The sequence below is a fragment of the Pseudorca crassidens genome, chromosome 6 (genome assembly GCF_039906515.1).
Source record: "Pseudorca crassidens isolate mPseCra1 chromosome 6, mPseCra1.hap1, whole genome shotgun sequence".
In the NCBI taxonomy this organism is placed as follows: domain Eukaryota; kingdom Metazoa; phylum Chordata; class Mammalia; order Artiodactyla; family Delphinidae; genus Pseudorca; species Pseudorca crassidens.
Window position 1 is genome coordinate 29,721,730 of NC_090301.1, and position 24,859 is coordinate 29,746,588.

Consider the following 24,859-nt stretch of genomic DNA (forward strand, 5'->3'; position numbering starts at 1 on the left):
ATTTTCTTCTCTAAATGTCTGGTAGAATTCACCTGTGAAACTGTCTGGTCCTGGACTTTTGTCTCTTGAGAGTTTTTAAATTACTGATTCAGGGCTTCCCTGGTGGCACAGTGGTTGAGAGTCCGCCTGCTGATGCAGGGGACACGGGTTCGTGCCCTGGTCCAGGAGGATCCCGCATGCCGTGGAGCAGCTGGGCCCGTGAGCCATGGCCGCTGAGCCTGCGCGTCTGGACCCTGTGCTCCACAACGGGAGAGGCCACAACAGTGAGAGGCCCGCGTACCGCAAAAAAAAAAAAAAAAAAATTACTGATTCAATTTCATTACTGGTATTTGGTCTGTTCATATTTTCTATTTCTTCCTGGTTTAGTCTTGGGAGATTGTATTGATACATTTCTAGAATTTGACCATTTCTTCTAGGTTGTCCATTTTATTGGCATATAGCTGTTCACAGTAGTCTCTTATGATCCTTTGTATTTCTGTGGTGTTTGTTGTAACTTCTCCTTTTCATTTCTGATTTTATTCATTTGGGCCCTTTCCCTTTTTTTCTTGATGAGGCTGGCTAAAGGCTTATCAATTTCGTTTATCTTTCAAAGAACCAGCTTTTAGTTTCATTGATCTTTTCTTAGTTTTCTAAGTCTCTATTTCATTTTTTTTATTATACCATTTTCTTAATTTTTTTTTGGCTGCATTGGGTCTTTGTTGCTGCGCATGGGCTTTCTCTAGTTGCGGCAAGTGGGGGTTACTCTTCGTTGTAGTGTGCAGGCTTCTCATTGCGGTGGCTTCTCTTGTTGCAGAGCACAGGCTCTAGGCGTGCAGGCTTCAGTAGTTGCAGCACGTGGGCTCAGTAGTTGTGGCACGCGGGCCCTAGAGCATGTGGGCTTCAGTAATTGCAGTGCATGGGCTCAGTAGATGCAGCACGCAGGCTCTATGGTGCGGGGCTTCAATAGTTGTGGTGTGTGGGCTCTGTAGTTGTGGCTCATGGGCTCTAGAGCTCAGGCTCAGTAGTTGTGGCACATGGGTTTAGTTGCTCTACGGCACATGGGATCTTCCCAGACCAGGGATCAAACCCATGTCCCCTGCACTGGCAGGCGGATTCTTAACCACTGCACCACCAGGGAAGTCGCTATTTCATTTATTTCTGCTCTGATCTGTATCATTTCTTTCCTTCGACTAACTTTGGGTTTTGTTTGTTCTTCTTTCTCTAGTTCCTTTAGGTGTAAGGTTAGGATGGAAAACTTCTGAATCAATCTATGAGGCCACCATCACTCTGATACCAAAACCAGACAAAGATACTACAAGAAAAGAAAATTACAGACCAATATCACTGATGAATATAGATGCAAAAATCCTCAACAAAATACCAGCAAACAGAATCCAGCAACACATTAAAGCGATCATACACCATGAACAAGTGGGATTTATCCCAGGGCTGCAAGGATTCTTCAATATACTCAAATCAATCAATGTGATACACCATATTAACAAATTGAAGAATAAAAACCATATGATCATCTCAATAGATGCAGAAAAAGCTTTTGACAAAATTCAACATCCATTTATGATAAAATCTCTCCAGAAAGTGGGCATAAAGGGAACATACCCCAACTTAATAAAAGCTATATGTGACAAACCAAAGCTAACAACATGCTTAACAGGGAAAAGTTGAAAGCATTTCCTCCAAGATCAGGAACAAGACGAGAATGCCCACTCTCACCATTTTTATTCAACATAGTTTTAGAAGTCTTGGCCACAGCAACAAGAGAAGAAAAAGAAATAAAAGAAATCCAAAATGGAAAGGAAGAAGTAAAACTGTCACTGTTTGCAGATGACATGATACTATACATAGAAAATACTAAAGATGCCACCAAAAAAAACTACGAGAGCTCATCAAAGAATTTGATAAAGTTGCAGGATAGAAACTTAATAAACAGAAATCTGTTGCATTTCTATACACTAACAATGAACTACCAGAAAGAGAAATTAAGGAAACAATCCCATTTACTATCACATCAAAAAGAATGAAACACCGAGGAATACATCTACCTAAGGAGGCAAAAGACCCGTACTCAGAAAACTATAAGACACTGACGAAAGAAACTGAAGATGGCACAAACAGATGGAAAGATACACTATGTTCCTGGCAGAATCAATATTGTTAAAATGACCATACTACCCAAGACAATCTACAGATTAACTGCAATCCCTATCTAAATACCAATGGCATTCTTCACAGAACCAGAACGAATAATTTTAAAAGTTGTATGGAAACACAAAAGACCCTGAATAGCCAAAACAATCTTGAGAAAGAAGAACAGAGCTAGAGGAATCACACTCCCTGACCTCAGACTACACTGCCAAGCTACAGTAATCAAAGCAGGATGGTACTGGCACAAAAACAGAAACATAGATCAATGGAACAGGACAGAGGGCTCAGAAATAAACCCACGCAGACTTCCCTGGTGGTCCAGTGGTTAAGAACTGGCCTTCCAATGAAAGGGACGTGGGTTTGATCCCTGGTTGGGGAACTAAGATCCCACATGCCACGGGGCAACTAAGCCTGCACACCACAACTACTGAGCCCATGTGCTCTGGAGCCCATGTGCCACAACAAGAGAGAAGCCCACGCACTGCAACGAAAGATCCCGCATGCTGCAACTACAACCCGTCACAGCCAAATAAATAAATAAATAAAAAGAAATAAACCCATGCATTAATGGTCAATTAATCTACGACAAAGGAGGAAAGAATATACAATGGAGAAAAGATAGTCTCTTCAATAAGTGGTGCTGGGAAAACTGAACAGCTACATGTAAAAGAATGAACTTAGAACATTCTCTAACACCATATACAAAGATAAACTCAAAATGGATTAAAAACCTAAATGTAAGACCAGATAATATAAAACTCCTAGAGGAAAACATAGGCAGAACACTCTTTGACATAAACCACAGCAATATTTTTTTGGATCCATCTCCTAGAGCAATAGAAGCAAAAGCAAAAATTAACAAATGGGACCTAATTAAACTTAAAAGCTTTTGCACAGTAAAGGAGACCATCAACAAAATGAAAAGACATCAGGCATACCCAAATTCAGGAATATCCTACAAAATAACTGGCCAGTACTCTTTTAAAAAGTGTCAAGGTCTTGAAATCAAAGACAGACTGAGGAACTACTCGAGATTAAGGGAAAGTAAGGAATTGTGACAACTCAATGCACTGTGTGGTCCTGGATGGAATCTTGGTCCAAAAAAAGGACATTAGTAACACTACTGACAAAATCTGAATCAGGTCTGTAAATAGTATGGTATCAATGTAATTTCATGGATCTGATCACTGTACTGTGGTTATTTTAGATTTAACATTTGGGGAAGCTAGGTAAAAGTTACACAAGAATTCCTTGTACCAGTTTTGCAGCTAAATTTTTGTAAGCCTGTAATTATTCCAAAATGAAAAGTTAAAAAATAAAAAATATTTTTAATGTCCATAAACTTTAGCCCCAAAGTTCAAATTCTAGGAATCTACTCCACAGAAAAAGTTGCATGTACAAATATGTTTGTTGAAGCATTGTTTATATACACTATAAACTGGTAATTTATACTGACCCCAAGATAGGCTAATTCCATCTTTCCACCAGCTAAGAAACCACATAATTTTTTTTAACATCTTTATTGGAGTATAATTGCTTTACAGTGTTGTGTTAGTTTCTGCTGTATAATGAAGTGAATCAGCTATATGTATACATATATCCCCTTATCCCCTCCCTCTTGCGTCTCCCTCTCACCCTCCCTATCCCACCCCTCTAGGTGGTCACAAAGCACAGAGCTGATCTCCCTGTGCTATGCGGCTGCTTCCCATTAGCTATCTATTTTACATTTGGTAGTGTATATATGTCCATGCTACTCTCTCATTTTGTCCCAGCTTCCCCTTCTCCCTCCCCATGTCCTCAAGTTCATTCTCTACGAAAACCACATATTTTTTTCCTGACTTTTTCCCATTAAAACTTTTTCGCCATTTACTAAGTTCTAGGTTGGTGACTTGCAAAGCGTTCAAGAAGTTTATCCTTTTTTCTGCTGCTAGTGCTGAACTCAAATAATTCTGCACAGATGTGCTAATGATCTATTTTGCCTTATCTTGTATAGCTGTAGTTGCAAACTCACCACAGTACATAATCTGATTTTCTACCAAAGTTCTTCTTTAACATAGGACATTAACTTTTTTAAATGTTATCAAAATATTTATTTTTATTAAAACCAAAATAAATTAATACAAGAGTAAGCTATCAAGATACTGACAAATTATAAAAAGAGCCAATTCTATTTGACAAAATAGCAAATAGTTCCATTAATGTGGAATTAACTTAGTTTTTACCTTAACCACCCTTACTTGGCTACTGTCACCAACTTTCTGGTTACTAATCTCGTAAAAGTTATGTTTGCTCCCACCTTTTTACCGTGTTTAATCCTGTGACATCCTTACAAAACACCTTAATGATATATAATTATTTATTGGCCTAAGACTTTTCTTTAGAAAAAGCACAGTGTAGTCTATAACTTTTAGAGTGAAATTTCTTACCTAAGCTAGGAAAAATTTTTAAATAATTGCAAAGGTAAGTTACTAGATAAAATTTCACGTTATATTCCTTGATTCAAAGGTTCATTTTAGGAAGTATTAGAACAATTAACACAAACATTTACTGTAACATATAACTAACTTTGTGCTAATATTATTCCACTCAGTTACTTTACCTGCTTTCTTGATAATGATATGGGTGGTGCCTCAGAACATCCTGCAAGAAACGATCCATCAAACTAGTGGTAGCCATCAATTGTCTACTCTGTGTGGTCAAGTATCTGTGTTGATCACTGGATATATGCTATAAAGTAAAAAGAAAATGAATATTTTTAAATGGGTAATAATCATTAGTAGTGAGAGTGTCACAATATAAATTCATTATACACCTAGTAGAAGTATAAATTAATATACCCTTTCTATAAAGCAATTCTAAAATATGCATCTAAAAACCATAAGGGGGGCTTCCCTGGTGGCGCAGTGGTTGAGAGTCCGCCTGCCGATGCAGGGGACACGGGTTCGTTCCCCGGTCCGGGAAGATCTCACGTGCCGCGGAGCGCCTGGGCCCGTGAGCCATGGCCGCTGAGCCTGCGCGTCTGGAGCCTGTGCTCCGCAACGGGAGAGGCCACAGCAGTGGGAGGCCCGCGTACCGCAAAACAAACAAACAAACAAACAAAAACATTCTGTTTTTCACTTTCTGTACAGTATTCAATAAATTACATGAGCTACTCAATTATTATAAAATAGGCTTTGCATAAATGATTTTGCCCAATTGTAGGCTGATGAAGTGTTCTGAGTAATTTTAGGGTAGACTAGGTAAGCTATGATATTCAATAGGTTAGGTGTGTTAAATGCATTTTCAACCTAAGATATTTTCAAATTACAATCAGGATGTAATCCCATCATAAGTTGAGGAAGATCTGTATCATCTTCCTCTCTGTGGCTTGCCTTTTCACTTTCTTTTGTGTATGTGTGTGCATTTAATTTTTAAATTTTTCTTAAATTTCTCTCAATGTTTATAGTTTTCTGTGCAAAAATCTTATACATATTTTTTATACATATTCCTTAAACGTTGATGATTTTTGATGCTGTTGTAAATACCTTCTTCAAATCTCATCTTCTATGTGGTGTTTATATATAGAAAGACAATTTTTTTATTCTTTTTTTCTAACTATTTTTTATTGAAGTATAGTTAACTTACAATGTTATGTCAGTTTTATGTGTACACCAAAGTGATTGCTATACATATATATATTTACTCTAAGAAGACAATTTATTTTTACGTTGGCCCAAAAGTTTTTAAAAATCACTTAACAATTCTAATAGTTCATCTAAATATCTTTAGGATTTTCTTTGTGCACAATCACACTGTATACAAATACTAACAGTTTTATTTCTTCTTCTCTAATCTTTATCATTTTCTTTTCTTTTTCTTTCTTTATTTCCCTGACTAGGACCTCTGATAAAATACTGAATATAGTTTAATTCAAACATCGTCTATTTTCACGTAATTTATTACTGATACATTTGTAGTTAATTCTTGTTTTTATTTTTAAATCTGTTTTATTATTCTATTCTTGCCTACACAGTGTCCCTATCTCTCTGCTTTCTTATTTTTTTCTGGACTACCTTTTATTATTCCAATTTTATATAGACTACAAAGATCTATATTTTATATAGACTTTTTCCTAGTCTATTAGTGGTAACAGACTATAACATGCAACCCTGACTGATCAAAAGTACTTGTTACTTTTACTCTCTCTCTCTCTTTTTTTAATTTGGCCATGCCTCACGGCATGTGGGATCTTGTGTGATCTTTGTTCTACTGACCAGGGATCAAACCTGCACCCACTGCCTTGGAAGCACTGGAAGTGCCGAGTCTTAACCACTGGACCACCAGGGAAGTCCCCACTCTCTTCTTGAACAATGCAAGGTCCTTAGGTATTAGCTCAATTTACTCCCCTCCCAATTTATATGCCACTGTTGTTAATCTCACAAGATATTATTCATTTACATTGCCCACCTATTTACCTTTCCATTGCTCTTCGTTCCTTCCTGTATCTCTGAGCTTCCAACTGGAATCATTTTCCCTCTACCTGAAAAACTCTTTTTAGTACTTCCTTTAGTAAGTGTCTGCTGGTGATAAATTCCCTTAATTTTTGTTTCCTGAAAATATTTTATTTCACCTTATTTACTGAGTATAGAATTCTAAGTTGGCAGTTGTTTTCTTTCTTTTGGCTTCCATTATTTCTGTTGAATATTCTGATCAATATTCAGCTAGATCTGGGCCCCATATGTCTTCACTGCCTTAGTAGTTCACCAAAGCTTTGAATCATATATATACATATATATGTGTGTGTGCGTATTTTTTTCAAGCTTTTATAGTTAGTACAAATTACCTCAGCTACCATCAACAGAATCTTTTTAAATGTCAGTTTAGTACAGAAGTATCCAAATGTCTAAAAATTATTATTCTAAACCTTAAGCAAAAAAATTATACTGAATGCTTATTGACTAGAACTTGTAGTTAAAGCATAAACATGTTTTATCACTAGCAAAAGTTCAACAAATAATTTTCCATTCAAGTGATGATATAATTTCTCAATCATGAGAGAAATATTGAAGAGAACTTGAGATTTATTATCTGCCTCCTCATGTTTATAACCAGCATTAAAAATTATTTCTTTTTTAAAAAGGCAGAGATGTAGAAATCACAATAATAAAAACTCTTCCTAGTATGAATTTAGGTGTTTACTATTAGATCATTAAACAAAACAAATGCTACTAAACAGCATAATTTTTATATATTATAAACTTGTCTTAGATATCATCAAAGATCAAACAGTTTAGCACTAGCAGAAGCTTCATTATATGATTGCTTCACCTATGAGACAATTCCACAGCTGAAGAAAAACTTGAGAATCTTCTAAGTTAACAATCCTGGTCAGAAAGCTGCAGCTACTATGACCATGAATACTTATTTCAAAATCTCCATACTTGATGTTTCACAAACTCTTCCAACAAAAGGAAGAGAAAGGAATACTACTCAACTCATTCTATGAAGCCAGTACTACCCTGATACCAAAACCAAACACATCACAAGGAAAAAAAGCTACAGATGAGGACTTCCCTGGTGGCACAGTGGTTAAGAATCCGCCTGCCAATGCAGGTGGCACAGGTTCAATCCCTGGTCCAGGAAGATCCCATATGCTGCAGAGGAACTAAGCCCTCACACCACAGCTACTGAGCCCGCGTGCCACAACTACTGAGCCCACATGTCACAACTAATGAAGCCCAAGCACCTAGAGCCCGTGCTCTGCAACAAGAGAAGCCACCACAATGAGAAGCCCGTGCACCGCAAGGAAGAGTAGCCCCCGCTCGCCACAACTAGAGAAAGCCCGCACGCAGCAATGAAAACCCAACACAGCCCAAAAAAAAAAAAAAAAGCTACAGACAATATATCTTATGGATATATATGCAAAAATCTGCAACAAAATACTAGCAAGCCAAATCCAGCAACATATAAAAAGAATTATACACCATGACCAAGTGGAATTTATCCCAGGAATGAAAAATTGGTTTAACATCCAAAACTCAAAACAGTGTAAATGCTATAGACTGCACTGCGTCCACCCCTCCCACCTCTGCCAAATTCTTATGTTGAAGTTCTAACCACTAATGTGGCCGTATTTTTAAAAGACAGGGCATCAATCTTCATGAACTTGGATTAGGCAATTTTTTTTTTAGGCAATTTTTATGACACCAAAAACACAAGTAACAAAAGAAGATAAGACAAATTCAACTATAGCAAAAATTTAAACTTTTGTGCATCAAAGCATAAAATTCAAAGTCCTTACCTTGTCTTACAATGACTTACAAAATCTAATGCTCTGAATTCCTCACCTGTCACTTAACTTCCACCCCCCACCTGACCTCCACTGCAGCCACATTGGCCTCCTGGCTTTTAGTTAGCATGCTAACCACTCTTCTGCCTCAGGGTCTCTATCCTTGCTCTCCTGTCCCTCTACCCAGAAATTCTTCCCCCAGATATAAGCAAGCCTGGCCCCTGCATTTCATTCAAATCTCAACTCAAATGTCACTTCCTTAACCTTACCTGGCCACTCTACCTAAAATTGCACACTCTTCCCTATTTTATTTTCCTCATAACATTTATCACAATCTGACATACTATGTACTAAACTTATATGACTACTTACTTTCTGTCTTACTGCACTAAAGTATAAGCTTCATGAATAAAGGAAACTGATTTTGTTCATGGCCATATCCCTAGAAACTTAAACAGTATCTGCCCATTAGTAGAGTCTCAATATAGTCTGTTCAATGAAGGAATAAATGAATTTAACTAAACGTAAAAGAAGGGAAAGTTACGACTAGGTCCTTTGTGGTATAACCATAGTAATAGGATCTTCTCACCTGTTCCAGGTTATTATAGTGCACACAGCAATAGCTGCAATATCCTGGTCTGTTCTGCATATTGAATAACCAAAGTCAGATGGCTATTGTCCTTGAACACTCAAACTGGAAAAAAACAAAAATGGCAAAAGCACAGTAATTCCTTATTACCATAAGGAAAATAGCTATGATAATATCAGAGACCAGAAATTCATTCTTGGGTTCTACCCACTCATATTTCTAATAATTGCGAAAACAGACAAGGCTACCATGAGCTACTGAACCAATCAATGAGCCTGGAATAAAATGAGACCTCTGAATCTTCTTTTCTTTTTTAATTGAGGAATAGTTGAGGCACAATGTAAGTTTCAGGTGTTCAACACAGTACAATTCACAATTTTTAAAGGGTATATTCCATTTATAGTTATTATAAAATATTGGCCATATTCCCTGTGTTGTACCATATATCCATGTAGCTTATCTATTTTATACATAGCAGTTTGTACCTCTTAATTCCCTACCCTTATCTTGCCCCTCTTCTCTTCCCTCTCCCCACTGGTAACCACTAGTTTGTTCTCTTTATCTATGAGTCTGTTTCTTTTCTGTTATATTCACTAGTTTATTTTTTAGATTCCACATATACGTGGATATATATGATATCATACAGTATCTGTCTTTCTCTGAGACCTATGCATCTTCTAAAAGAGTAGTGTGTTGCCAGTATTTGAAGCCTAGATGACTACATTTTTTATTGATTTTCTAAGTTGTTAAGAGTTATCAGAAAGTGATTCAGTATTGAATACAGTACTCAATTTATAAAGACAAATTACTATTTCTAAGTTGTTACTATAGTATATTTACTATACTTTAACAAAGCTTATTAATTTTCCCATTATGTTTCTACACAAAATCCCAGATTATGTGAACTCTCAGTGTCATATATAACATCTTATTCTCTAGCATGAGAGTAAAGATACTACATTTATTTTCTGCTTAATCCACAGAGGCAGATTTTAAAGTAATTTATCCAACAAAGTTGCTAAAAAACAAAATAGCAACTAATACAGCCTCTGAAACAAAAGCCATTTCTCTTCTGACAATTACATAAACCAAACGAATATGAAGAATTTTTTTCCAATTAGTGCAATAAGATTTCTCTACAAATAAAGAATAGTTTCCAAGTTTCTACCCTCCTCCCCAAAACTATAATCCTTCATCATTACATACTGCATTACATACTGGTTTCCAAACCAGGCTGAATATAAAAATCATACCCCAAAATTCTGATTTAGTAAATCTGAGAATAGAGCCTAGATTTCAGAATTTTTTAAATTTCCCAAGTAATTATGATACACACACAATTTATTCACATACACAAAATATAACAAATTTAAGTAATAAATTAAATACAATGAGTTTTTTTGCTGTTTTGTGAAAGTGTAAATAGGATTTTAAGAGATAATTTCATCAAGGTTTTAATTCTAATTATTTTAAACACTCTTATCTGTCGAAAAAAATAAAGAGAATGATCCTATAACGTTATGAGTGTTTCTGATAAGATTATCCTGCAACAGAAAAAGTTTATTCATTAAAATCAATGTTCAAAAATTGAAACCACAGCCTTAAAACCAATAAGAATAGAAAAGCTTCATTAAATCAAAATGCTATCGTAACATTCACTTACCCATTACTTTTTATTATGAGAAACTTTGATAGTTTCTGACTTCTCACTTATAGGGAAAATAAATCAATTAAACCAGCTTCTGAAATAAAGAATATATAAGAAATTATTTACTTAAAATTTCGTCTTTTTTCCATTAACTTACGTCACTTATTAACCTGAAGCAACAAAATGAAAGAAAGTTTAAGTTGTATTCATAGATGTGGCAATTTTCAGGCTGAGAGAACTCTAGAGTTTAAACCTGAACTCTGAAAAATCATTAAATAAACTTTTTAGTGCTTTATTTAAAATATAATTAAAACATTCATTGAATAAAAGGCAAAATGAAAGCATGAGTCTAACATCACACACACACACACACAAAATTTAAAAACTTTAAATATTTTTTGATCTTTAACCCTTATGGACTTTAACTCCCATGGCATTATTACCTGCCATTTCATCATCTCTAGTGCCATGCCACAATGAAACAGAGCTACAGTAAACCAAAAGCACCTGTTGGCATTTGGAAAAATTCACATGCTAAAACCCCAAAACTTATGGAATCAAAATCCCCTGGTGGGAAGCCAGGCACATGCATATTACACATATTTAAAATGTTCCAAGGTGATTCTGATATAGGTTGAACCAATAATACGTCATTTTTCATGTACTAACAAAATTCTTAAAGAGATCATTTCTTTGGGGCCCGGGATTACATTACTTTACAAGACCAAATGGGTCTTTTTATACAAACTCTGAATTCTATTGGTACCTGGTATTTTTATAAAGTAACAAATCATTTACCTTGAGCAGAAAAGGTCAGATATTTCATCAGCTATATTTAGTCCTGGCAAACATCTATAAATTAAAATAAAACTGTTTAACAAAAAATGATAAGCCCTATGAGTGTCTACCATTAACCAAATTAAATAAATACCCTCGTCACAATTTAAGTTTGAAGACTGACACGATTATGTTTCCAGTAATAGGAGAAAAACTACTAACTTTTGAACACAAAGCACTTTACATACTATGACGCACTGAATCCCACATGACCTCTTAAGATGTTCTGGAACAGAGTAACTCTGAGGGTGCATATAACCCACCGTCAAATACTTCAGATCTCTGGGTTCTGGGAACAGTAGCTGTAAGAACGCGAGGCACACCTGTGCCTCTGGGAGGGTTAAGAACAGAGGCCATCAAACCCAAAATGAACTTCATGAGAGACTTTTCAAAGAAATATTTATGTGAAACTTAAGTTTGAGTCCTGAACTAACTACACAACTCTTAGCTTTTGTGTTAGTTTTAATAAAAACTACTGTCAATTCCTTATCACCTATCTATATCAATTGACAATTAAGCCAAATTATTCTTTTTTTATTCGTCCACATTGTCGTGGGCAAAGTGTTAACCCCCCTACCGAGGATCACTGGTTAACAAGAAATTCCAGCACTTGAACTCAACACTTGACACCACCGTACGATCAAGGAATAAACATTTAGCACCTACCCTGTGCAGGGTTCTATGCTAGGAGCGTCAAGGGATAGAGAGAAATATAATACAAGCTTTCTTGCTCTCAAGAAGTTTAGATGGAATTGGGAAATAAATGCAAAAATATCAGGTGGTATCTGAGAAATGCCTAGGCACAAATAATAAGTGCAAATAGGTTTAGCTGCAAAATTCAGTTTTAGCTGGAGGAACCAGGGATGTCACGGTGGATATGTTTTTTTTAACTGGACATTGGAAACTGGGTAGAATTTGTTTACACAACTGTCAGGAAAAGCTATTCCAAGTAACAAAGAAGCGAAGTATAAAAGCAAGAAAGCACAAGATACTTTTGGAGATAGTGAGTTGACAAATTCATCTGGAGCTAAGTTTTCATTTAAGAATTTAAGGGGCAATAAAGCAAGAAAAGTAGACTGAGTTTTGACATGATAGGATTTAAAAGCAGACTAAAGATTTAGACCATATATTCAGGCAGTGTATAAATTTTTTGGAAAGCAGTGTACTCAAGGAGGGCTTTAAGAAAATTCTGGAACAACAGTTCTTTCCTACTCAAAGATGCTTTTCATAGGATAAGGAATATAACTGTTAAACTATTCAGCATTATTTCCTAGAATATTGGAGAATTAGTTAATACCCAAAACATCCAAGTTCAAAGAGTCAGTATCCCTTAGAGCAAAGACTTAGTCTCATTTATACTTATAAATTAGGAAAACACACATTAATTTTTTCTTTAAGAAATGACTTTTATTAATTTTATGATATTTATTAATTTATTAATTTTTATTATGAAAGTAAAACAAAATGATAGTACAATTATAAAAATTAAGAAATAAAGAGCATAAAATCAGCCGTAATTCCACTACCCACCATTTACATTTGCCATATATTCTTCTTTGTTCTAAACATGTTTTTACAAAAATGGAATGGTACTACCCATTCTATTCTATAGTCTCCTCTCTCATTTAACCATATATGATGAGCACCTCTATATGAGATTATATATAATTCAAAACAGTATGTTTAAAGATTGCATACTATTGCATACTATTTCATTTTATCAGTGTAAGATAAAAGCCCTCTTATCTGATAAGACCCAGTAGTTGGTGAGTTAACTTTTTAAAAATTGGTCAATAAGATGATTTTTAAAATACATACACACATAACCTTAATATTTTATCTAACTCAAAACATACAAATGAATACATGTTTGATTTAAGGTCAAGATAGACTTTTTTGTTTCATTGAGGGCTTTTTGTGGATAGGACAGCTAGACTTCCAAGTCTTATTTTTTTCATATTTTCATAAACACATCATGATTTACCCTCAAGGAGTTTCTGAAACCAAGTCCCCCTAAGACCAAGTTCCCCTGACGAGTTTATGATTAACCTCTCTATCCAAAACTTTACTCCCTTTCTTGTCCCACCCCTGCTCCCTTTAGGATTGAGAAGTATCAAAGAAAAGGGGGGACTGAGACCAAGCAGGACCCTGTGGGGCCCTCCCAGTTACAAAAGCCCCTCCATGTCCCCCATTTCTTGTTTGTAGAAAAAGGCTTTAGTCTCCTAGGCCTTCCCTGGTTCCAAAAAGCAGACTCAAACAGTTACAAATTAGGGAAGTGAGGGAATGCAGAAACAAAGGAAAAGCAGTTAGGCAAGAAAAGTAATGATAGCTTAAACAATATTTCAGCAGTAAAACAGAGTACTGGTTCCTCTTCAAGGGATATACATAACAATCTGAAGCATATCTTTGAGTTTTTCTGCAGAAACTAAGACCCCCCCACCCAGTGGAGGATGGTGACTACATGCTAACAGGAAGGCAGACCCCAGACTGGTTGGAACCAGAAGGTTAATGATTAAGAATCCCGAAAAATCACCCTGTTACCTCACCACCAACCAATCAGAAGAAAGTCCACGAGCTGCAACCCTTGCCCCAAATGTTGGCCTTAAAAAACCCTTCCCTGAAAGCCATCGGGGAGTTCGGGTCTTTTGAACACGAGCTGCCTGTTTTCCTTGCTTGGCACCCTGCAAATAAACGCTGTACTTTCCTTCACCACAACCCGGTGTCAGTAGATTGGCTTTGCTGTGCAGCGGGCGAGCAGACCCAAGTTCGGTTCGGTAACATTTCCATTTTGGTTCCTCTAAAACAGAATAAGAACTTAAAGACATTTTCAAAACTGAGAGAAGTATTACAATTAATGTTTAAGATTTCCCCCAACCTTTTACAGTTGTGATACCCAATTAAGTGCTTTTGCAACAGCCTTTTTTTGAGGCCAAAGTATTTGATTTATTTTTCATAAAAATAAAGTGCTATGAAAAATGACAATGCTTACACTCTTATTTCATTGGTTTATGTAACATTTAAAACTGCAAAACCAATCTGGGGCAGTGAAGAGAGATCTTTGAAATGCCTGAGATAACTTCAGCAGAAGTGTCACAAAATAGAAATAAAGTGCTTTTTTTTTTTAGTATTATTTCTTGCATACCTGAGATCTTTACCTACTGCAGAGATAAACAAACACATTTTTGAAGTGCCTTGAATTATAAGTGTGTGAGTTTCTCAAGCTGACAGTGGTACTGAATAAGAGCTAACAAAACCCAGAATCCCTGTGGCAAATATTTTTCAGTTGCTTGACAATAGAGACATCAGTTCAATAATAAATAAGTAAAGACAATAGAAGGGCATTTGGCCTACTGAATAAGATAATCTAAATTACTTTTCTAGCAATAGAAAAACAATTGGGGAGCAGTCACAAAACAATGGCTAAATGATATAAAAAGACCATCTTAATTCAGTGTCCCTTTCCTTATAACATTATTAACCGATTTTCAATTTCCCCCTCTTTTGGATTATCCACCTTCTATGGGTTTACCTCTGGCGACAAGAATTATCCTGGATACCTCCGTTCAGTCTTAATAGCTAACCTGTAGTGAGTACTTAATCTGTGCAGGCACTAAATCAACAGTTTCACATGCATTATCTCATCTGAATATCAAACAGCCTTATATAGCTGGTGTTCCGGTAACTCCCACTTTACAAATCAGGAGAGAAGCACTATCTTGTTCCAGGTCACACACAAATAACCAGCGTAGCTGGGATTTGACCCTAGGTCAATCTGAGCAGTTTATGCTCTTAACCTCTGAACTTCTTTAAAAGGCTTTCTCTCTGTATTTTCAGGAATGCTAATTGATTGTTTTAATATTAGGTGAAAACAAATAATTAAGATCTAATTCGCTACAATAAACACTGTCACATGTTCCAAAGAAAAAAGTAGAACTATTGTTAAACTTAATTGCATCATCGCTCCCATTCTTTTTTTTTTTTTCCCTCCCTTTCTGAGATGAGCGCTGACAGTACCTTAGTGACTGTGATTTTCAAATTTGATTAGCATGGCACACGGGAAGCAGTACATTTTATATCACAACCCAGCATATGTAGACACACATGCACACACCACACACACATGCACACTTTATAAGTTTCACAAAACAATATCTTCATTACAGGTAATGCATTCTGGTATTTTCTATGTTATCTTATTTCGGCTTATGAAACCAGTGGTTATGACCCACTACATTAATCTCACAATTCACTAATGGTTTGAAAACTGCCATTTAAAAAAACACATTGCCTCAAATTATTAAGCGAGCAAACAATACTTCATAGAAAATGATTGTTACCCTGAATTCAGCTTATTTCTATCCAACATCTTGGCCACTGCAGTGATATTTTATTAAATCTTTTAGGAGTTTCTTTGCTAAGGTTGGCCACTTGGTCAAGGTTCAGGGAGAAGAAAATTCTTGCTTTACAGGCTTTGGGTCCAAATCAGTGCAAGTTGAGAAGGCAGTGGAAAGATGTTTATGCATTGATATAGAAAAAGTCCTTCATGTATTAAACAGTAGATCACATTAGCACCCCATTTATGTAACACGAATATCTGTTTATGTATCCCAAATTGTTAATAGTGACTCTCTCTTGACGATGAGATTGCTATAGCTTTTTCAGCGATTTTTCCCCCCCGATAGTACATAATTGCTGTAAAAAACAAAAACAAAGGTAAACAAAATTCAATTTGAAGGGGTAAAAAGCGTTTTAGTTCCGTGAGAGTCAGTATCTCTCCCACGCGCTGCCAGATTCATCGCGCCGGAAAATGTTAGGAACTGGAAAGGGCCTTAGGAGCACGTGATAACAACGGCGTAATTTGACCAGATTTGCACAACTGTTGCACGACAATAGTAAAATGATTGTTAACACAAAAATCTAACGTCTCCAAAATAAATTCTGATCGCCAGAGGCCGGTAAAGGCTAGATTTGGGGACAGCTGGACACAACGCAGGGCACTGGGAGAAAGGGATTTGTGGACAGGTGGCTCCGGATCTCGGCCCCATAGGTGCCCCTGCACTTCCCGCGGGCACAAAGCCCTAAATCCGACCTCCGCAGGCCGCCTCCTCCCCTGCCCCTGCCCAAGGCCTAGTCCGCGAGCCCCTCCGACCTGGGGCCCCCGACAGACGGGCAAGGCAGCCTGCGCGCCACCTCCACCCACGCCCCAGCCACCTCGATCCCGGCCCGGAGACGCCGGCCCCGCTCACGTAAGAGGGGCAGAAAGGGACTCGGGGTGAGGGGAAGCCAAGGACCTGCGAAGCGGGCGCTGGAGCCGGGCGAGCAGTCTACGCGTCCGTCTGGAGGAAGAAGTCTCCCCGCGAAAGAGGCGAGCAGGCCCCACCCCCGGCCGCGCGCTCGGGGCCCGAGATCTTCTCCTCTGCTGCGCGCCTCCCGGCCCCGCCCCTCCCGCGCTCGCCCCGCCCCCACTCCGCCCTGCGGCCGTTCTCACCTCGGTGGAGGCCGCCGTGATTCCTTCCCGGCCCGGGTGGAGGCCAAGGACCCAGGGAGTACACTCCCTTCCTATTCCAGATCCACCACGACGCCCAGACCCCCGGGCTGTCCAGAGAGCCGCCCGCCGCCCGCGGAGCCAGAAATTGGAGCCACCGTCTCTCCCGCCAGTGCGGGAGGATAAGCAGAGCGAGAGCGTCACTCGCAGGACCCGGGTCCCGAATCACGACTCAGCCCACGTAGACGTCCACGGGGAATGTAGCGTTGCAGCCCTCATTAAGGTTTGACGTCAACGAAGGTGCGAAAACAGGGGCCCCTCTGACGCAGGAGCCACGGGACCGCCCCCTGCCCACCCCCGCCCCTGGTGGTTGGAGTACCCTTCCTCCCGCCGCGCTGTCCCGTCCCCACATCTTGAAAGGGAACACTTCCTCCAGGGTCAGGGCCCCAGTCCGGAGCTTGTGAAATCAAACGTGTTCCAACCCAAAAGACTAGGCTTATAACGCAGGATAGACATCAAGGTTTTAGCATTTGAGGGACCAAATAGAAATTGCTTGCCAATTCAAAGCCACGTAGAACGGTAGAAAATGGAACTAAGAGAGCTAGTCTTTCGCGCTGTTTTCGTGTTTCCCGCGTGAGGTGCACCTAACAAAAGCTGCTGTTTAATGAGCGCTTACTTTGTGCTAGGCATCGTGTTTAAGGTTTACGTGTGTATTCTTGCAATGCATACTCAGGGCAACCCTTTATAGGACCTTAGGACGAATGCTATTATGACCCCCTTGGACAAATGAGAAAAGTGAGGTTTAAAGAAGTTAGGTATTCAGAGACCTGCATTGCATATGAAAGGGTGCCGAATATTGACCAGAATCTACTCAGTCATTTAATTATATTCTGTACCACTCACTACAAGTATAGTGGTGTGCAAAAACAGTTTTGTGTATAATGGATACAAACCTAAATCAATCACAGTACTGAATATATCATAATAATCTGTGATAAGGAAAATTATCATACCTAAAATGAGAGGGCCTCCAGTTGGAGAGCTTATGTCTTACGTAAAAATAATCTTAACATGAGCTACTTTGCTCTTTGGCTCTTGCTGTAACTATCATTATGCTTTTTTGGAGAGCTTGTGACATTGTCCCCCTCCCCTTTTTTAAACCTATCCATTGCTTTGGCATCCGTAGTTTCCATTCTTTATGTAATTCTCAGCTCCTGCCTCCCCCACTATATCTTTCCCCCTGTTACAACTTTCTCCTCCGCTTTAAATGAGGGCTATTGCAACTGTTCGTTCGTCAACCCCTTTAGATTTTTTAAACACACCAAGAAGTACTGATTTCTTTTAAGTTAAGCCCTTTCCAAATCCCAACCTTGGAACGGATCAAAGAAAACCCATCACCCATTAACCCAGCCACCATGACATGATGTATTTCACAGATGCTAAGACACACATTTTTCACTCTTTAACATTTCTGAAATCGGGGTACATTTTACAAACTGGCCTCAATATTGGCCAGGTGGCTATTATATTAACCTAGTTGTCCTTCCCTCCACACATAGGAACTTGAATGTAGCTGTTCACATTGTCCTTATTTCAACTGAATTAAGTGCATTTTTTAATATAATAAAGCCCACAGCCCTCAGAGGAGGAAATTAACAGGAGGAGGAATTAAGGGGAGGGAGAGACACAGGAGTCTCTCAGACTTAAAGGGAATTTTTCTTAGAAAAAGAGGGAAGATTTTCTTAGAAAAAAGCTGTTCACATTGTCCTTATTTCAACTAAATTAAGTGCATTTTTTAATATAATAAAGCCCACAGCCCTCAGAGGAGGGAATTAACAGGAGGAATTAAGGGGAGGGAGAGACACAGGAGTCTTTCAGACTTAAAGGGAGTTTTTCTTAGAAAAAGAGGGAAGATTTTTCCAAGACCAAAAAGAGATTTCTCCAGCACTTACAAAAGAGAGAGATGGCACTCGCTACAAGCTATTAAACCGTGGGAGCCCTGAATTACTCACCAAGTACATTAGTTCTTAATGCACTTTGGAAACCTATATCTGAACAGTTAAATAGTAAGCCTAACATCCCCCCCCCAAAAAAGTGAAATTACATAGTTATTATTCCTGATGGTATGGTTAGTCAGTTACAACTGCTCTTAAGTTTTTGTCCAAACAAATCATTGAAGAAGGAAAATGAGTCTGGATGTTACCTGAAAACCATCCATTGAACTCTTCAGGATAGATCAAGAAAGTGCTGGCATCAAAACTTGAGGAATAGGATCTGCAGCTTGGAAAAAATCCTGGATTTGGTAATGGAGCACTTTTTGAAGGCTTGGTGCACCACCAACACTTTTGGTGGCACAAAAGACAGTACTGTATGGTAAACCACAGCCATTAACAATTGATTCAAAAAGTGATTTAGAAAAGTTGGAAAGTGAAGAAATTTGGGGAACACCATAACCAATTTTACTTATATTTCCTTTTTTATTGCATGCACAAGATTGATACATAGCAGTCTGTATCTGAGTCTGAAACTGTTCTTTCACTAAGTATGAAATAAAAATACTAAGTTACAGGAAACCATTGCATGTTAGTTTGGTTGGCTGCATTTTTTTCCAACGTGACACTATCATGTAAAATTAGAGGAAGTGCTATCCTGCATCAGATTAGCAGTCCTTCCAGACCAGATTTCTGTCAAGTGGCAATGGGTGCATTTTCGACAGAGTTTAATTATCTTTAAGATGAAGCTCTAAAACTTGTAATTTCCCCCCAATCCTTTATTAATCCACTACAGATCTAAACCCATACATTCAGCAAATATTTATTTAAAGGACCCTAGGAATCAAGGTTGGGATTATATGTATTCCATTCCCTCCTCAGGGAGAAAAATGATCCTATGTGTATGTTATTTCATATTCTTTCTTCAAAGGAAGAATAAGAGCTTCTCTTTTATGTCCAGAAATCATTCCAATAATACCTGTATTTTGTGAACTGTGTAAGCTAACATTAGGCTAATGTCTTAAGGGAGAAGGCTATAGGGAAAACCTAGATCTCATTCCTGAGTCATAAAAGAATTTAGATTCCATAGGTTTAGAGTTTGGATTATATTTCCCCCAAGTTCTGTTATTGTGCCTATCTACCTATTCACAAGTCAGATCATTATGAAGGTCTTATCCATTAGCTTGGCATTTTACCTCTTTAAAGGGTATAATGTCATCTTTAAGGGAAAAGAATTCATGCATATGCCCCATTCAACTCACAATTTAAAAATTAATGAGAATGGTCACAAAATACATCCATTCATTTTATCTTGTTCTTGATTCTTTCCTGTAAGATATTTCCCATCCTTGACAAAAATTTCATCTAAAAGAAGAAGGAAGGGGCTTCCCTGGTGGTGCAGTGGTTAAGAACCTGCCTGCCAATGCAGGGGACACAGGTTCGAGCCCTGGTCCAGGAAGATCCCACATGCCGTGGAGCAACTAAGCCCGTGTGCCACAACTACGGAGCCTACAAGCCACAACTACTGAACCCATGTGCCACAACTACTGAAGCCCACGCTCCTAGAGCCCATGCTCCGCAACAAGAGAAGCCACCGCAATGAGAAGCCCATGCACCGCAACAAAGAGTAGCCCCTGCTCGCCACAACCAGAGAAAGCCCGTGTGCAGCAACCAAGACTCAATGCAACCAAAAATAAATAATAAAAAAAAAAAAAGAAGAAGAAGGAAGGATGAGGAAAAGATAGTAGTGCTAATGTGTTCATCTTTCTGATTGTTGGAACAAGAGGTTCGTGAAAGGGAATGAAAGTTAAAGTATATAGCTTAAAGTTGCAGAGGTATATGGCGGACCGAGGTGAATGGCAGGGTAAATACGGGGAGGAGAGCACAGGGGGAGACAGTGCCCCAACCCCAGCCTTGTTCGAGTCAACTGCATAATGTCTAAAGTTGGCAAATCACTAAATAGCAATACAAGCCTATTTCTAACTAAGCGTACAGACGATCCACCAGAACTAAAGACCAAAAACATTTTCGCTAGTTGCTTCTGCTCGTCAGGAGTGGATGTAGACAAAGGCATGGCACCAGGGCAAGCGGCTGCACTTTTAATATCATAACATTTTCCCCCAGATCGATTGAAAATTATGCACAGTGAGATTTAACATCTCTGTTCTAGTCTTCCCACCCTATTCTTCTTTCAGTCTAATCAGATCAACTCTATTCCACTTTTACAGTCTGTGGAAACACCTGTAATACACCTTCATACAAAGACAAAGCTGGGACATGTTTGGCATAGTTCGCAATAATTCTTGACCAGTTTTTACCATACTCTACTCCTTTCTCTTTTCTCTTTCTCTCCTTCCCCTCTTTTGCTTCCGCCTGCACATTTTTTCTTTTCCTTCCTTTTTTCTTGCTAGCAGAAACATAGGTTGTAGCCTTCAAAAACAGTGCTTGCAACTTCTGGTAATGATCAGGACCAAAAATGTCATTAACCTAACACTTGTTCCTTTCTTTTTTTTTAAATAAATTTATTTATTTTGGCTATTCATTGCTGCATGTTGGGTATTCATTGCTGCATGCGGGCTGTCTCTAGTTGTGGCGAGCAGGGACTACTCTTCACCGCGGTGCGTGGGCTTCTCTTTGCAGTGGCTTCTCTTGTTGCAGAGCACGGGTTCTAGGCATGCGGGCTTCAGTAGTTGCGGCACTTGGGCTCAGTAGTTGTGGCTCGACGGCTGTAGAACGCGGGCTTAGTAGTTGTGGTGCATGGGCTTAGCTGCTCTGTGGCGTGTGGGATTTTCCCGGACCAGGGATCAAACTCGTGTCTCCTGCACTGGCAGGCGGATTCTTAACCACTGCAGCACCAGGGAAGTCCCCTTGTTCCTTTCTTTAGCTCAAAAATCGTGGCAAAACTTATGTTCCCTGGAGTTTTAACTTTAAAAAACACAATAATTCCTATTGGCTTTCTGTATGATGAAGTCATCAATATGAGAACTATATTCTTGAGCCTTTTCCTCTAAGCTCCCAGATGTTTTCACTGGTTGACTTGCAACAATATTAGAAGTATTCCATTGGAATACAGTTGCTATAAGGAAGAATTTAGAGGCTGATGTGAATTCCATAGACCCTATTTTTTAAAAATTCACTGGTGACATTTGATTATTTGGAAAGAGCTCCAGAATATATTAAGAGAAAAAAGCAAAGTATAATAATTTTGTGTTAGAGAAGGAGAACTAGGAATATAAATATATACAGTAATTGTATTTTCACAAAGAAACTCAAATGAAACTCAGGAAATTAATAAAATCATTTATGACAGAGCTGAGGTTGTGAGAAATGGGGAAGATGACAGTGAAGAGAGTGAAATTTTTCTCTGGTGCTTATTATGTTATAGTTTATGAGTTATCTGAATTTTTTTCTATGTGAAATATTAGCTAAATTAAAATTTAAACTAAAGTAAATTAGACAATGGAGAAATAGAGTTCTGATGATGGACTCTGGAACAGGAGCCCGACTCAAGAGGCTTTTGGAGAAGAGGGTGTAGGGATGAAAACTTTGGCATCCTTGGAAACACCATTTATGGGTATTTGCTCCTAAATGGACCTCAGAATCCCTTGTACATGACCATACAGTGAATAACAAACTGGAGTCAGAACTGGAGTCATTTTGGTGGTGGTGGTGGTGGTGGTGGTCATTGTTGTCATTGCTGTTGTTTTTCAGAAACTGAGGGGCTGCTTCCCCACCTGAACCTGAGACTGCCAGAACAACTTGTCCAGACCACCAGGGACCTGAGAGCAGAGAGAATATCTGCTGCCTGGCAGCCCTGCGTGGGGCTTTCCAGCATCAAAATAGACGAACCAGGGCTTCCCTGGTGGCGCAGTGGTTGAGAGTCCGCCTGCCGATGCAGGGGACACGGGTTCATGTCCCGGTCCGGGAAGATCCCACGTGCCGCGGAGCGGCTGGGCCCGTGAGCCATGGCCGCTGAGCCTGCGAGTCCGGAGCCTGTGCCCCGCAACGGGAAAGGCCACAACAGTGAGAGGCCCACGTACCGCAAAAAAAAAAAAAAAAAAAAAATAGATGAACCAGGGTACAGAGGACTTTCCACCTTTCAGAAAGGATTTTGGCTCACTGTTGGAAAGGACCTTGCCGCGGATAGCATCACCCCAGCCCAGGAGTTCACTGCTAAAGAGGACTTCGCGTCCTCCTCAAGCTCTTACGCAGAATTACCCCTTGGACTCAACCCAGCTGTGTCGCTCCACACTTACAGCAGCCTCTCCTACTCCTCCCCTAAGCGTCTCCGGGACCATTTACAGCAATATCACCCATGGGGTGTCTACCTTCCAGAGCTAGCAGCTTACTTCCCCCCGGGATCCTGCTATAGTCTACCCTGCCTGGTAAACTGTAAGTAACAAACCTTTCAAACTTTTGCTAATTTTACTGATAGGTATGTTAGTGATCCATTGCCTGCTTGTTTGCCTCGTAAAATACTGTAATAATGTAGTTCCCTACTGTTATATTTATTTTATTATACTTCATTTTATTGTGGTAAGAACATTTAATGAGATCCACCCTCTTAACCGAGAGTCAGGTATACAATACTGCATTTTTATCTGTAGGCACAGTGTTGCACAGCAGGTTTCTAGAACGTGTTCATTTTTCGTATCTACTATGACTAAGGTATCATCCTTACCGCCAAGCCTCTGAGAAATGCTTGAGTGCCACAGGGTCAGTTGTATTAACTGTACTGTCTTATTTAATGTACTCCTAATTCTCTGGCATTTGGAGCCTGTGGACACTGGGAACCCGCTCTCCAGGATTAACTACATCCAAGAGATAACAAGCAACTTGCCCGCCAGCAAAACTTTGATATGCAAGCAAACCAATTCAGAGTCCATACCCCCTTGCCCAGGCGGATCCTTTTATCAGACCTCTGCAGTCCAGGACTCTATCCCCTGCCCTAATCACTGCAGGGCCAGGTGTGAGACTACTGGAGACCAACCTTATGGTCCAGGGTTCCTAGTAACTGTCCCAACTCTCCAATCATAGTTCCTGCTCTTGTTTATCTTGCCCATCCCCTCTGGAGAAAACCTCCAGAAAGGACCCTGCCCCCCCGTTCACCTCTCTCTTCCCGCTGATCCTGCAGACTGTCTTCCCTGGTGGCCCTCCTGTTTCTAGGGGACTGTGAAATTAGTACAGGACTTCTTCCTCATCACAATTATTTTCGCTGCGCGAGTGTCTTACTATTTATGCTCAAAACAAATCCAGAGGGCTTCCCTGGTGGCGCAGTGGTTGGGAGTCCGCCTGCCGATGCAGGGGACGCGGGTTCGTGCCCCGGTCCGGGAGGATCCCACATGCCGCGGAGCGCCTGGGCCCGTGAGCCATGGTCGCTGAGCCTGCATGTCCGGAGCCTACGCTCCGCAACGGGAGAGGCCGCAACAGTGAGAGGCCCGCGTACCGAAAAAACAAACAAACAAACAAAAAAAACAAATCCAGGGTAGGTTTTTAGAACAACTGGCACTGCATGGCAGAGTGGTTTCACCAGACGGAGATGGTAGGTCCTCGGACTGCTTGGCGCATCAGTGGGACCCAACGGCAGCAACCACTGCCTAAAGGGCACCGCTGGCGCTTGGCTGGCTTGCTGCTTGATGGCTACTGCATCGCGTTGCTTTTTGTCGGGTGTTAGTAGTGTGATTTCCCAGCCTCAAATTGTTTAAGTGGCAAGACATGTCTTACTCAGGAACATAGCAGTAGTACGGGGACTTCTCTAATGGGAAGTGGAGAAGTCCTTAAACCCTTCAAAAAAAAATTGAGTGTGAGGGGCTTCCCTGGTGGCGCAGTGGTTGGGGGTCCGCCTGCCGATGCAGGGGACGCGGGTTCGTGCCCCGGTCCGGGAGGATCCCGCGTG

General features: G+C 39.5%; 2 protein-coding genes across 3 annotated transcripts in view; one reads left to right on the forward strand and one right to left on the reverse strand.

Moving 5' to 3' along the window:
• ZDBF2 (zinc finger DBF-type containing 2) overlaps window positions 1–16,889 on the reverse strand; it is a 30,273-nt gene extending 13,384 nt beyond the window's left edge. The window contains exons 1-4 of the mRNA XM_067740855.1: window positions 11,449–16,889; window positions 10,666–10,744; window positions 9,003–9,107; window positions 4,745–4,872 (exon numbers count right to left, since the gene is read on the reverse strand). Of these exons, the coding sequence (XP_067596956.1) occupies window positions 4,745–4,872; window positions 9,003–9,062 (188 nt within the window). The 5' untranslated portion in view covers window positions 9,063–9,107; window positions 10,666–10,744; window positions 11,449–16,889. The remainder of the gene's footprint in view (window positions 1–4,744; window positions 4,873–9,002; window positions 9,108–10,665; window positions 10,745–11,448) is intronic.
• A 74-nt stretch (window positions 16,890–16,963) lies between these two features.
• CMKLR2 (chemerin chemokine-like receptor 2) overlaps window positions 16,964–24,859 on the forward strand; it is an 86,539-nt gene continuing 78,643 nt past the window's right edge. The window contains exons 1-3 of one of the 2 annotated variants that reach the window (XM_067740879.1): window positions 16,964–17,272; window positions 20,300–20,749; window positions 22,675–23,355. The gene's annotated coding sequence lies outside the window, so the exon portion shown is untranslated. The remainder of the gene's footprint in view (window positions 17,273–20,299; window positions 20,750–22,674; window positions 23,356–24,859) is intronic. The other variant, XM_067740878.1, reaches the window with a different exon arrangement.